The sequence below is a fragment of the Oreochromis aureus genome, linkage group 18 (assembly GCF_013358895.1).
Source record: "Oreochromis aureus strain Israel breed Guangdong linkage group 18, ZZ_aureus, whole genome shotgun sequence".
NCBI classification, from domain to species: Eukaryota; Metazoa; Chordata; class Actinopteri; order Cichliformes; family Cichlidae; genus Oreochromis; species Oreochromis aureus.
In genome coordinates, this window is record NC_052959.1 from 6,380,574 (window position 1) to 6,394,824 (window position 14,251).

Below are 14,251 nucleotides of genomic sequence, written 5' to 3' on the forward strand. Positions count from 1 at the left end.
GACATTTTGACTGATTTGGTTAGAGCTCTCCCTTCACTTGTTGAATGTATCTATTAACCTTGAAATAACCATGTATTAATGATAACTGTGATATTAAGAAAAAAAAGGCACTATGCTGATTTTGTCCTTTATTTATTTATTTTTTTTTGTTCGTTTTACCTTTGTGCAAACTTTTTCAGCAGCTCTTCTAACACATTTGAGCTCAATCTGCCCAAAAAATACAATTTGATGGCTAGTGTTAATAATATTATTATCATTTTATTTTTAAATCAACGTCCTATCATTTTTGTGTAATTATGACGTCAAAATGTGATATTATGGCATTGCTACCATGAAAAAAAGCCTGTTTTTTGTTTGAGAATTATGAGGTTTAATTTGATAACCTTGCTGCCAGTTAAAAATCCCAAGAACATTAAAAGTGGCTTCCTATTTTATGCCCAACGAGACTGTTCTGTTTTGTGGGTTGGGATGGTGTAAGGTGTTGATGTCGACATTTGATTATCACACGCTTGTTTAAATTGACTCATATGCCTGTTGGGCACACCTCTGAACCCCCATCGAGAGGTCGTCCCGAATCAGCCTTTCAGGAAAGTAGCTATGCTGCCCTCTGCTGGTGTCAACCAATAAGGACATTGTAGAAAAGACAGCGACGTGCTAGTTACGGTAAATTCAACCACCTCCTCTGTAGGCTTTATTTTAGCCTTTTCGAGCATGGTGAACTATTTATTTATGTATTTATTCATTTGTTTATTTGTTTATCCATTCATTAATCTTCAAGGAAACTGTAATAATATTTGTCCGCGTGCTGTTACGTCATCATCACGCGTCAACAGCACAGTGCTTCTGTCTGACCCGTCTCACACGTGAGTAAAACATTGCCTTACGGAAACGTTATTATTATTCACATTTTTCCACAGAGTAACTTAGCAGTGTGGTTTAGTCATTCTTTTACAGTTTGGGAAACCATAGTTTTTTTTTTATTTTGGCAACGTTTTCGAGAGTTTGTGTTGTTGTTTGGAGTGCAGCGAGTTAGCATGGTGGTCCCTGTGCCTGTTTGCTTATATGTTTGCATGTTTTAGTCGAACTCCTTCTAAAATAATGACAGCTTTGTTGGTGGCCACTTTAATATTATGCAAATATTACCTTTTACCTGTAACAGCTTTTTAAAGTACAGTCTTGATCCATATATGTTGCTAGGAAAGTGCAAAATAGGTACAGCTATGTATTGAAACGTGCAAATATGCACGGAAAGAGAGTATATAGAGCAAAAAAAAAAAAACAGTGTGTGCAATGCTAATGAGTTTGAAAGTCTGTATTTGGTATTCTTTAATCCAGCCTGGACCCTGTTAGGCAAGCTTCCTTCTCTCCTTACTTCCTTCTGATATGCTGACAACGATTTGAACCAAACATTTTTATTCATCACTCCAAAAGTCCTGTTCCTGCTGATCTTTAGTCCCATTCTTGAGTAATTTGGTATTCCTCAGTCTGTTCTCCCTGTTTCCCTTCCTTAAGATTTTTTTTTTCTAGCCACTCTTTCGCTGAAACCATTTCCAATTAGGCTTCAGCATAATCATCATCCATCTCTCAGGTCCTTTGCTGAATTGTTTTTCTTTCCGATTTCTGAAAGACATGACTTTCAGATACTGTTGGCTTGCTGTAGGTAGCTTTTTAGACCTCCCACTGCTTCTTTTGTCCTTAAAATGTTCCTTAAAATGTTTTTTATTAGATTTTTTTCAGAGAATCACCTGTTTTTTCTTTCGCTGCACAGATACCATTTTATGCTGGTCAAATTGAGTTATCTTTAGCAGCTGATAATGAAATATAACCAGTGTAAAACTGATTCTCTGCTAAGTTGTCTTTTATGTTTAGACACAGCGTTGGTTCAACCTTTAGGTGTTTTCTGTTTAGTTTTTAATGCTTGAATAACTTGTAGGTCAGTGTTAAGTGTCTTCCTCTGAAAATGGAGAGGTACGAGGACAAATAATTACATAAGCAGCCAGTGTCCAAAAAGTACTTTGGAAGACCTTCAAAAAGCCCGAAGCCCAAAGAGCCTTCGCTCAAGAGCACTTTAGAAATCACAAGAACGTCTGGGTCTGTGGAAGCAAAATATAAAGAAATGAGGGTTTGATCAAGGCTTGTGCACAGTACTATATATCTATTGAAGTATAATAATCTGTCTTACTGGTAGGACATGCAGTAGTGTAATAAGATATGTTATGTAGTTAATTGGTTCAAATCTGTTTTAGAAACTAGCTTTATATTTCACTTGTATCCTTATGTTTAAAGGTTCAAGATATGCTGTCAAAACCAGAAGAAAAGAAGCCACAGAAAGGGGGAGGAAAGAAGAGGAGGCATCCCGGGGAAGATGGAGGAGGAGAGAGGAAGAGGAGAGAAAGTCAAAAAGGAGAGAAGGGTCAGGGAGAAGGTGGCAAGAAGCGCTTGGACGCCCTCAGTGTGGGCTATTTCCGCCGTGTCGGAGAAAGGCTCAGTGAAGGCTTTGAAGATGATGAGGAGAGAGGTGAGAAAGGTCTTTTTCTGGGGATCTGAGTAAAGCACAGGACTGGAACTTTAAATAAGGGGTGCAGCAGAAGGTCACATTACACAGCACCATGTGCAGCCATGATTCATAAACTTTATCTTTTGAACTTGGCTGCCATAGGGAACAGAAAATCACAGACTAGTGACGTGTGGAGCATCCTCTGCCGGCTTTGATTGGATGAGGTCTGCTGAAGCAGACTTAGACTATAGAGAAGAAACACATAAGCTGACAATTCATTAAATGCATTTTTTTCCAAGGAGTACATTTACTTATTCCATCTTCATAAATTGAATCATTTTTTTTTTTTTTATTTCTTGAACTGCAGGATATTGATCTGGTCATTTAAGTATCAGAGGGGGTTGTTAATCAGTTTCAGCTGCTTTGGTGTTAATGGCATTAACACCAGGTGCACTGGAGGGGGAACAATGAGACAACCCCCAAAACAGGAATGTCTGTACAGGTGACAGTTTTCACTAGTTTTGCTTTTGGCTAGAGTCAGTGTCACTGCTGGTAACATGAGGTGATACCTGGACCCTACAGAGGTTGCACAGGTAGCCCAACTCCTACAGGATGTCACATGAATACGTGCCATTGCCAGAAGGTTTGCTGTGTCTCCCAGCACAGTTTCAGGAGCATGGAGTAGATTTCAGGAGACAGGCAGTTACTGTAGGAGAGCTGGACAGGGCATAGAAGGTCCTTAAACTATCAGCAGAACCGGTACCTGCTCCTTTGTGCAGGGAGGAACAGGTTGAGCACTGCCAGAGCTACAAAATGTAATTAATTAATTTTTTTGAGCTGTGTAGTAGATTGAATATTTGTGAGTTTTGAGCACAGCACATAATCTGTGCACTGTACACACATGAATTTGGCTGCTTTCCCCTTCAAGGTTGTGTCCTTAAAGTGGCCTCAGCATTCATGCTACATTTACGCTGGCTCACTTCTCGGAAGTTTTTTTAATCACTTCTACTTAAACTTTTTTTTGGAGAAGAGGTTCAGGTTACAGGGAGCCAAATCTTTGTGCAAGTACTGTCTTGGCTGGCCCAAACACCTCCTGTGTTTCCAGTGTACTCTTTACTCAGGATGGCACGCACCTCAACTGTTTATGCCAAATGTCCTCCCTTAGCTGTCTCAGCATGTTACAGCCGAACTCCTCTGAACTCTGCTCCTCGCCACATTAGTTTGCTTTTTATTGGTAGAGAACTCGTTGAATCTCACCTGGTTTATATCACCGGGATGTCCAAAAGAGGATAACAGGAAGTTGAGCTCCACGTGGAGCAAGAATAACTAAAGCCAGCTCAAACTCCCCCGATTCACGGTACACTGGTGCCATGAATCAGGGCTCAAAACAAGAGAGGTTTGATTATTTAAATAACAAACTAGAAGATAATTGGTGGTGGGTTCAATAAGTTAATTGAATGTATTTTCACACGAAGCTTGGTCCAGACTGTGGAGGTCGCTCAGAAGCTGTATTCTTGTGCTTTCTGACTGATTAATTTCTGCATTCCCACAAACGACCATCTGTTGGAGGAATTAGCTGACCACCATCAGTGCGAACATCTTCAGCTCTGCTCTGCCACAGAGCCGATGGTGAATGCGACACATAAATCACCTCCAGCCTTTCCAGTTGCTTATGTAGCGAAGCAGATGTCAGGTTTATTTACTAGCATTAGATCTGCTGTCATGTATATATAATGAAGAAAAAGAGGAGAAAGAAGAGAGAAGCCTGAATTGAAAAATGGTTTAAATCAGTGATTGATCGCCCTGTCGGTTTTAATTTTTTTAAACCTCTATTTAATACAGTACCCACCACTACTTCATACCAAAGATGCCCACTGTGTTTTATGCTAATTAATTCATTGTGTTGACAAGTGATGTGTTAGTACGCAAAGTTAGTACTTTGTGTGTTTCTGGAGCAAAATCCTCCATTAAGTAATTGCTTTAAGAAAAACCGCATGGAGCTGGATAAAACTATCTCTTGCACTGACCTCGACTTATTCACGTCATGCACTGATTTTAAATGACTGCTCATTGCACGTCCATTGCATCATTTTACCTTAAATATAACAAACAGGTTCCTCTCCCTCCTTCCATCTAGCCCCATTATATTTCTGCTTTTAACTCCAGCAGCTTTCTTCTCTGTTTATACTCACCCCGTCTTCCACAGAGATGTTTGTGGAGAATGTCCTCACAGAAGTAAAAGGTAAAGCGGCCTTGGTGGCGACAGATCGGACCGGAAGCATCACTCTGCAGCGGCTGCTCCCGCTGTCCAGCCCCCAGCAGGTCGGGGAGGTGCTGGCTGAACTGGGTGGAGAATCGGGCTCAGAGTTTAAGGCGGTTTCTTGTGACCGGTGTGGAGGCCATGTCGTGGAGAGTGCAGTCAGACAGATGTCCAGGTGGATGGGTAAGTTCACACGAGTGTAAGTTTGCGTTACAAGTGAAATATCAGTTCAGCTTCAGTTTAGTTTTATTTACACAGCTGTAAATTACAACATCAGTAACTTCAAAGTGATTTATATTGTAAGGTAAAGACCTACAATAATACAGAGAAACCCCATCAATCAGATGACCCCCTATGAGTGAGCACTTGGCGACAGTGGGAAGGAAAAAATCCTTTTTAAAGGAAAAAAACCCTCCAGGCTCAGGGAGGGTCGGCCATTTCCAATGATCAGTTGGGAGTGAGGCGAGGGAGAACTGTGGAAGCTGGAAGAAGGATAAGAGTGATAAGAAGGGAAAACATTCCCGTCTTCTACTGCGACAGAACAGCTGCTGGTGAGAAAATCACACCAACCTAACTCCTGGTGGGACTCTGTCCTTTTTAGAGTCCTCACAGAAGGAATCGTCTCCGCCCACAGAGGAGGAGGGAGAAGAAAGCTGTGGCCTGTTGGAGGCTCAGGTGTTGTCTTTCAGTCAGGTGGTGAGGGACAACACTGCCGAGTTCATCAGACATGTTCACGGCTCACACGTGGTCCGCACGCTTTTACACGTGCTGGGAGGCTGCCTCGGACCACCTCGCACCGAAACCCGTCCAGGTAAATGCACGCACACACTCACGCTTGTATGAAAAAATGAAGATTTTTAGTGGATTCTTTTTCCCATTTAATTAATTAAACAAAACACTCAGAGTACAACTATCCCTGAAGGTTATAGTTGTAGGGGTTGTATTGAAAAAATAAAAAGTGTGTTGCGTTGCTCTCTCTCTGCTCATTCATGTCATATATTACACTTGATTTGGTTTCTTGAAATATTTTTTCAAGGTCAACTTTGATCTTGGGTGCAAACAATGAAGGTCTGGATCAAATCCTTAGCCAACCTAGGTGCTCACGTCCCCTCATTGCTGTCAAGTTCCATAAAAAATTGTGGGTAATATAAAATCTTTACTGCTTTTCACACTTGGTGTGACCTTGACCTTGAGCTGATTTTCACAAAATTGAATCAGCTCGAGCTGTTATTGGTACCTACCATCACACAGACTTGGGAGGACACAAACTTCAATACAAAAGCGGTAAATTTAGGTCAAAGTAATGAGTGATATCACAAACTAACCCCCTCCTATCATCAGTTTAAATTTGCTTTTTACATAAATACAGTTATATGCATATGGAACTGTGCATACTTACTGCAGCCCACCCGCAGTACATTCACGGCCTATCATGGGGCTCCAGCCCTCACTTTGGGAATCCCTGTACTAAAATGTGCTGCAACAGAGAACCGTGTTTGGTTGTTAGACCTCCAACAATGAGAAGCAACTTTATGTTGTTTTCCAGCCAAAGAAGCACTGAGCAGTTTTTGAGTTCCACAGCAGGACGCTCCTGTCTTTTTTTTCAGGCCATGTTTAGTGGGAAAACAAACAAACAAGCCAAAAAATATAACGGCTTATGAGAATCCCTGAAAACTCCTGCATGTGCTCAACTGTGATTGGTTAGACTCTGAGATAAAATGGACTAAATAACTGAGCACTCAAAGCACTTTTTATTATTCACCTGTTAAACGCATATTTGTACAAGCGCTTTTTTCTGTGCCTAAACACCTTGTGTTAACATTCACACACACACTCACCCTCCAGCGGATATGCATGCAGGCTGGAGGAGCCAGAGATCAAACCATTAGATATTCTGGATAACCCTCTGGTCTGACTTCTAGATCATAATGATCATAATTTAGAAACGGGACTTCATGTTTAAGGTGTTCACATATGTCCTGCCAAAGGCCTGTTTTTCCCATAGATTCTATAGAAACAGTCTTTTTGTAACCTGGGTACCCCTGTTAGCCAATAAAAGAATGGAGACTAAAAGCACTTAGCTGTTGGTAGGACTGTGTTTTCAGGCCTGGAAGCTACATCCATTATTTCACCCATAGATGAGGAGAATAAGCCAGCATCCGTTTTTTTTGTGATCTTTATGTTTTGTCCAATTAGCAGCACATAAAGTATGCTGAGTTAACCTCTAGATGTTCCACTTTGCAAGATACCCATGCAGGCACAGACTGTTATCACTGTAATACGCTGACACCAAAGAACACGTGAAATACGATTATTCTCTGCCAGGTTCTGTAGCGATGCAGCTTGCTTTATTTGTTAGCTTTGGAGATAATGAGATCCCCAGGAAGCACAAGTCAAACAAAATCTAAATACACATGCATAATGCGTGTATGTTAAGAGCTGACTGAGTTATGGCTCAGAGAAAAAGTGCAAATTATGATACAAATTGCAGCAATTGGCTGAGAAGGCATGTAGAGTAGCTTAATTGGCAACACTGGCACTAGCTGACATTTGCTATATAGAGAAAGAGCTTTCGGTTCACCCTACGAAAAAAAGCAATTTCTCCCACTTGGCCCGATGTCTCACCTCAGTTTCTTTTTCTGCAAGATATAACAGAAGAAAAATAAAGCTTTTGATCTGCTGGCTTTGTCAGTGCGCTTTTCTTTTGAGACTACGTCAGGACCTTTATGCCAAGAGGTATATTCTTCTTCTTCATGTTTTCTCTGTTCATATTCTTGTTTTTAACCAGGAGGAAAAGAGCGGAGCATCCCCCCTCAGCTGACAGACTTTGAGATTCCCACTTCCTTCTGGTACGAGCTGAAAGATCTTACAGAGACCTTGATGGAAAACATTAATTGTAAGTCATCTTTAATAAAATAATTGGGGGTTTTATTATTATGTTGGAATTTAACTGTTGTTGTATGATAGATGTTTTAAGTAGGTCATTAAAAAAAGAAAGCAGCAGTGTTGCCTCCCTCTTCCTGTGCTCTCCTGACTCTTGTAACATTTTTCTGGGAATCTGAAAACCATAGAAGCTGTTTTTGAATGCAGACGAGGATTTGGAGTAAAGTCAAAGGGGAATCGCCTAAAGGCAGAGTCTTGAACAGAACGCTGACCAGCTTGTGTTTAGAATTTATGTGCTCAGTTCAAATTCTTGCAGTCGTAATATCAAAACAAAATCAAATGGACAGTAAATAAAGTGAGGGCAAATGCACACGCTGCAGAGAAGCCTAAGTGGCTTTTAGTAGAGCTCTGTGTCAGAAAGAAATGCTGTTTAGTCCAGTTTTTCCATTAGTTAACGTGCAAACAAACACACACACACACACACACAGTCTCTGATTTAAACTATAGGCTTTAAACTGTAAGCCATTAATCTGACAGAGCAATGGTGGAATCTGGCACAGCAGATGCAGTTTTGCAGGCATTGTAACATAAATTGAATTAAAATGAGATATTAAATGCGGTATGGCTCCAATGCACTTTCAGTTTTCTGCGTTTGGTGATTTATTTATTTTTTTTAATGTCATTGTGACTTGAGTGATCAGATTTTTTTATTTTTCTATAATTTGAGGGCACAGAATTGCAGTCAGAAGTTTGAACACATATTCAAGAGTTTCTGTCATTTATTTCACAATTTTCTGTCATTTGGCAAAAAACCCAAAGGTGGGTAATTAAACATAACATGTATGGAATTGTGTAGTAAACATTATGTGTAACTTCCTTTAGACTTCAGCATTTCCCTTTAAATGTATTTCCTATGTTCCAGCCGTCATACCAGGCTAACAAATATAGCTGGTGTCAACAAATACAACATCTCTAATGGCTAAACAATAAAAACAAAAACTATAGCTCAGTGCAAAATGACATTTATGTATCTCCCGAAAATCTGGGAAGGGTTATAAGGCCATTTCCAAGCAATTTGGAGTCCATCGCTCTGCAGGGAGGATTATTCACAAGTGGAAAACATTCAAGGCAGGCTTCCCAGGAGAGGATTTCCCAGCAAATTCACCCCAAGTTTAGACTGCAATGCTCAGAGGAACTGCGAAACAAACAAAACTAACAACAAAACCCAAGAGCTACATTTCAGACACGACGGGCCACAGTTAAGATGTTAAATGTTAACATTCATGAGTGCACAGGTAGAAATAGACCGAACAAGTACGGCTTGTTTGGAAGGATTGCCAAGACACAAAGCCTGTTCTCTCTAGAAAGAACAGGAGGTGCCCACCAGGAGTGTTTTTTTCTTTTCTTTTTTTAGGAAGCTGAAACTGCAGCCTGCAGCTTTTTTTTTAAAAAATTCTGCAGTTCTGCGAATGACCACTTGAGGCTGTACCCAGCTGTGATTTCAATCCATCCTTTCTTTTCTGTTAAGAGGATAATTGCTTAATGGCTGCGATTAAATAAACCCTCCTGCATTAATTAAATTAGTCTGGTACAAAAAGCAGTTTTATTTTCTAATTCTTCTCCTTCATAACTGTATGGAATTAGGTTTATTCTTATTCATTCATTTACCCATTGGGATTTTTTAAAGGAAAATTATGAAAAAACTTCAGATGAGTGCTTGCTTCCAAATTTTTTTGACTGGTACTATTTCTTTAAAAATGTGGCCTCAATCACATTTTGCAGTTGTAGTGAAAGAAGAGTGTTTCAGTCTTATGATGCTCTCTCCTCTGGGTGGCCCTACTTGTGGAAATGCTGTTGAAAAATGCTGCAAACATGCAACAGTGAATATTGTGTATTTTGTTAAGGCTGTTAGTACACAACACCTGCTTGTGTATGCAGTTTTACTCTTGTACTGCTGGTGGCAGTCATGCCCTTGCAAAGACAGGGCAGACTACTACAGAGTATTAAAGTATTTACTCCCTGTATACACACAGTGTGTTTCAGTGTGGAAGCATCTCTTGTTTAGTTCATGACAGGGCACCTTTGTACTGGCAGGAGGTCTGAAACGGTGCTTCTTCTCTTTGTAGTAAGTGTCACTGACGCTGTTGCCAGCGCAGTGTTCCAGACCATGCTGACTGTGTGTCACAGAAAACGGCCCAAACTGTGCAAACAGCTCCTCCGGCGCATCATGGAATACCTGACGAGTCGCAGCGCTGCTCCTGGAGTTAGGTAAGAGGCAAAAGTTTGCGTTTGTGAACCACTGAGTGTTTTTTTCTTTATTTATTTTAAGAATGTTGCATTGTGTGATTTTTTTTTTTTTTTTTTTTTTTTTTATTTCCCCGTAGTCCGCTTTTAGTCTTCCTGAAGGACCAGGCCTCCAGTCACCTCATAGAGACGATCATACAGCTGTCCCACAAGCCACTTCTCCGCGGGCTCTACAAGAACCATCTCAAGGGTCAGCTGGTCGACCTCGCCCTCCATCCCATTGCCAACTTTCCCATCCAGAGGCTAACAGCAGCGTCTGCCAAATACAAACTGGTAGGTCACACCTTGTGATTGGAAACATGGGAGGGGTGATTTGCTGGAAATTTTCTAACCGGCTTCCTGGTGTCGTTCCTTTTTCCACAGTTCCTGAGAATATTTGACGAGCTGGTGCAGGGAGTGGAGGCCATCTTGGCCGCAGGTCACATGGGTGTGATAGTTCAGCTGGCAGAGAGCTGCGCAGAAAGTGAAGAGAGGCAGGATGAGATGATGCAATGTCTCCTCAATGTAAGCTTAAAAGAAGGTTTGTTGTCGAAATGCAGGCCCACGTGGGCCCTGAGTGATTAGAACAACCTTCTTTTCATTTATCCCTGTGTTATGATTGGTGTTGATGGAGCATAACAGCTACTTCATGTTTGATTTGTGGATAATGGAAACCCTGTCAATGTGTTGCCTCCCAGGCTTTCCACTGCGCTGAGCCTGGCTCTAGACACGTCGCCTGCCTCCCTCTCTTCATGTCTCTGCTCACCTATGAGGTGTACTACCACTCTGACACCGCAGAGGGCAACATAAGCACGGAGGTAAACAGCTGGGAGGAAGAACATTTGCAGTTTGATTGTAATTGTAGTCTTGGTGTTTCAGCTGGTCTAACAGTGCAGCGCTGCACCAAAATGCATGTTTCATCAGTTGTCTGGGTTTTTTCTAGATCCCGCTGACCTCCATATGTTACCACGGATCCCGGCTGGTCCAGGCACTTGCTAAATTCAAGGAGCGCTCACTCCTCCTCAGCAGCCTGCGCACTCTGAGCCCTTCGGACCTGCTCAGTATGGCTACTGACCCCGCAGGCAGCCACGTCCTCCAGGCCCTAATCACCACATCCAGTGACAAGGGCAGGGGGAAGATCCTAAAGAGACTTGAGGTACGTGATACTTAATTCAGAAAGCAAAATGACTTCAAGTATTACATGTGTAAGTTTTAATGATCATTCTCTTTCTGTATCACGCTCTTTGTTGTTTCAGGGTCAGTACGTCCAGATGGCCTGCTCCAGGTTGGGCAGCCGGGTACTCGAAGCCGTGTGGAACAGCTCTTCAGTCGGTCAGAGGCAAAGTATCGCACAGGAACTAGGTAATAATGACAAACATTCTCTCTCAGAATCCCACTTTTCCTGTGACTCACTTCCCTATTCATGACTTCTGTTCCTATCTCTCCTCCCCTTCTCAGTTCCAAGTGAAAGCCAGCTGAGGTCAGATCAGTTTGCTCGTCACGTGTGGGCCAAATTTGCTCTCTCCCACTTTGCACACAGAAGAGCCCACTGGCAGGAAATTCAGACGGGCGAGTCCAAGAAGCGGAAGCTTTTCAGTGACATTCTTGAATGACAAGTGCATATTTGTGAAGTATTGATTTGTTGTGATTTTTTTTGGTGTAAATAAAAAAAAAATCTGAAAATATCTGTTTGTGTGCTGAATTAAAGTTTAGTTTTACCCAATGTATGCTATGGATTGTATGAATCAGCCTGACCTGTAGGGGGCACTGTAGGAACATGTATCATTTTAGGCTTTATCCCATGGATGAGGTCTTCAGTTAACTAGAGCAACATTAGTTTAAATGTGTGAGCACGCAAGGCCCTTTTTAACATATTTTAAGTGTGTTGCTTAGTGTTTTTGCTATGGTGTTTGATTTGATATGATTTGATTTGATATGATTTGATATACCTTTATTAGTCCCACAAGGAGAAATTTCATGTTAAGCCTGCCGACCTATTACACGCAATTGCTGAATAGTTACTGAATCCCCCTCGTTTATACATTAACTAGGCACACACATAATAAGCATGTAAAAGAGGTTTTGTTAGATTGGGGATATAACAAAGAAAAGGAGTCAGATTCAAGGCATTTGTTAAAAAGCTCCACCACCCACCAGTGAGTCTGACAATGAAATATATCTTAATCTTGAGCTCATCTAAATGTCATCTTTCCTCTGGATTCTTTCATGGAAATGCAAACAAATTCAGGCAGTTAGAAAATTGCTCAGTGCCTCAGCAGCGGGCAGGTTTTGTTGTTGGAGACACTTTTATTGATCATAAATTGATTTGAAGGAGGAAAGTCTTTATTTGGGAAGAGCTTCTCTTCTGAGAAGACTCACAGGGCTGGGAAAAACAACCAGAAGAGAACCAGAGCCTAAGGTACTCAAAATGCTGTCTATACAGTAGTGGGTGTTAACAGCTGTTGATCACCTTGTGGAATACCTCCACCCATCTTTCACTTGTCCTTTTAATCCATCTTATGAAACAAAGACTCAAAGTACAGATGATAAAAATGGGCTAATTATTAAGGTGTTTCCAAAACTAACCCAGTAAAGGAACTCGACTAACTCACGATTTATGGCAGACTGATTCGGTGTATCCAGATATTTTGATAGATCCATTCATCCATTTAGCAATCTAGGGTTGCACACATATATTTTGAGATGTGTATATTTGACTTCACAAATACATAAGTCACTTGAACCAAAGAGAGTGATATTACCAGCAGTAAAGACCTGGTTATACCATTAATGTGTATATTCTTTGTGCTCTTGTTAGCTTCTGTGGTACTTTTTCCAACAGGCTAAGATGTGTCGTATAACATCAAGCAAACTGTATTTTCAGATACTGTAGCAAAATGCTTTTTCAAAAATAAAACTATAAGAAAACTATTTTGTTTACTTAGCAAAAAATACACAAAAATAACTAACTAGGTAATAGAGAAAACACTAGGAACCACAAATGCTAATAGTAGTGCTGCATTCATATAAAACCATAAATAGTTTAAGAAAAAAGATGCTAGTACTGAAGAAAAATGAAGCTAGCATAAGCATTAAGTATTAGCATAATTAGCATTAAGCGCCTTAAACCTGCATTGTATTTGGCCACCAGATGGCGATAGCTGTGGTTGTAAAAAGACTTCTGGTCCCATAGAAGTCTATAAGAAAACAGGTTTCTGTAAACAGTTTCCTTTTGATTTTACCCTGTCACTCATTTTGGGTCATATGAAATAAAAAGTTGAATTTATTTAATTAACGTTGGCCATACTGTGCTGTAAAATGGAGAATTAGCTGTGGTATGAAACTGCATGCTCATTGGCTAATGACCTGTCAATCACAAGCCATCAGCCAATTGACTATGTGCACGAGAAAATGCTAACTTCCTGGTTTGAGGCCGGATGTGGGGTTGCACATTTCCGGTAGCTTTACTTTGCGGTAAATCGCTACTGCGAAGATATACTCCAAAATCATGTCCAAAACTTGAAAATGGAAAGATTGCGTTAAGTTCCAAAGAGCAGAAGGTGGGAACACTCACCACTGTTGTGTCACAAAAAAATCTAATGATAGATTTTGACGTTTAACCACTTAAGCCCCACGTCTCCGGTACCGGGGGCAAAAAGGAGGAGATCACGTTTAATCGGTTATAACGCGGGTTGAGAAATATAAGTCCACAGAAACCTCATAATCTCAGCTAAAATGTCATATAAACCATTTCTACAACCACCAAACACACCGAAAATAAGCCGCGATTAAACGAGCAGTTACGTAAATGCGCAGAAGTCCGCTAAACAAACAAAACCGAACCAGAAATTATTCAGACTTCATATAAGTAACCGGTTAAAGATAGGCTGGTTAGCTCCCAGAGCTATCACTGACTCCACACACCAAGTTTCACCACGATCAGACCAAAATTCACTAAATTAGCCATAAAAAGAAGACCACAAAAACACACAGCAGCGCAAATGCGCTAAAACAGAAATTGGCTTACCGTCCGATTATTTTCGCGGTAGCGGTAACCACGTGATTGACATTTAAAGAGTTTAGATCGATTGGTTGTTTGCATCACTCAACACAAGCAGAACTGCATCACTGCAGCATAAGACACATCGTCCACATTCAGAAGCACATCTCTGTATAGTGACTGGTCTTATTCTTTAAACAGGCAAATGTTCAGCATTCAAACTACAGATGAACAACAGTCACAGATGTTTCCCGTTATGTCCACACCTACACAGCATGTTAACAAACCGTGAAAAAGCCACACAAAAATGAACGATTGCTGGTGAGGG

General features: G+C 40.9%; 1 protein-coding gene across 1 annotated transcript; it reads left to right on the forward strand.

Annotated features, from left to right (window-relative positions):
* The first annotated feature begins 577 nt into the window (after positions 1-577).
* On the forward strand, positions 578-11,608 carry LOC116313139 (nucleolar protein 9). Its single transcript, XM_031730716.2, has 13 exons — positions 578-663; positions 779-863; positions 2,287-2,518; positions 4,704-4,940; positions 5,359-5,568; positions 7,546-7,653; positions 9,767-9,908; positions 10,025-10,217; positions 10,308-10,448; positions 10,622-10,741; positions 10,867-11,079; positions 11,180-11,285; positions 11,382-11,608. Exons 3-13 carry the CDS (start codon positions 2,296-2,298, stop codon positions 11,534-11,536), a joined length of 1,848 nt encoding a protein of 615 aa, XP_031586576.1. The 5' UTR covers positions 578-663; positions 779-863; positions 2,287-2,295; the 3' UTR covers positions 11,537-11,608.
* Positions 11,609-14,251: the final 2,643 nt, after the last annotated feature.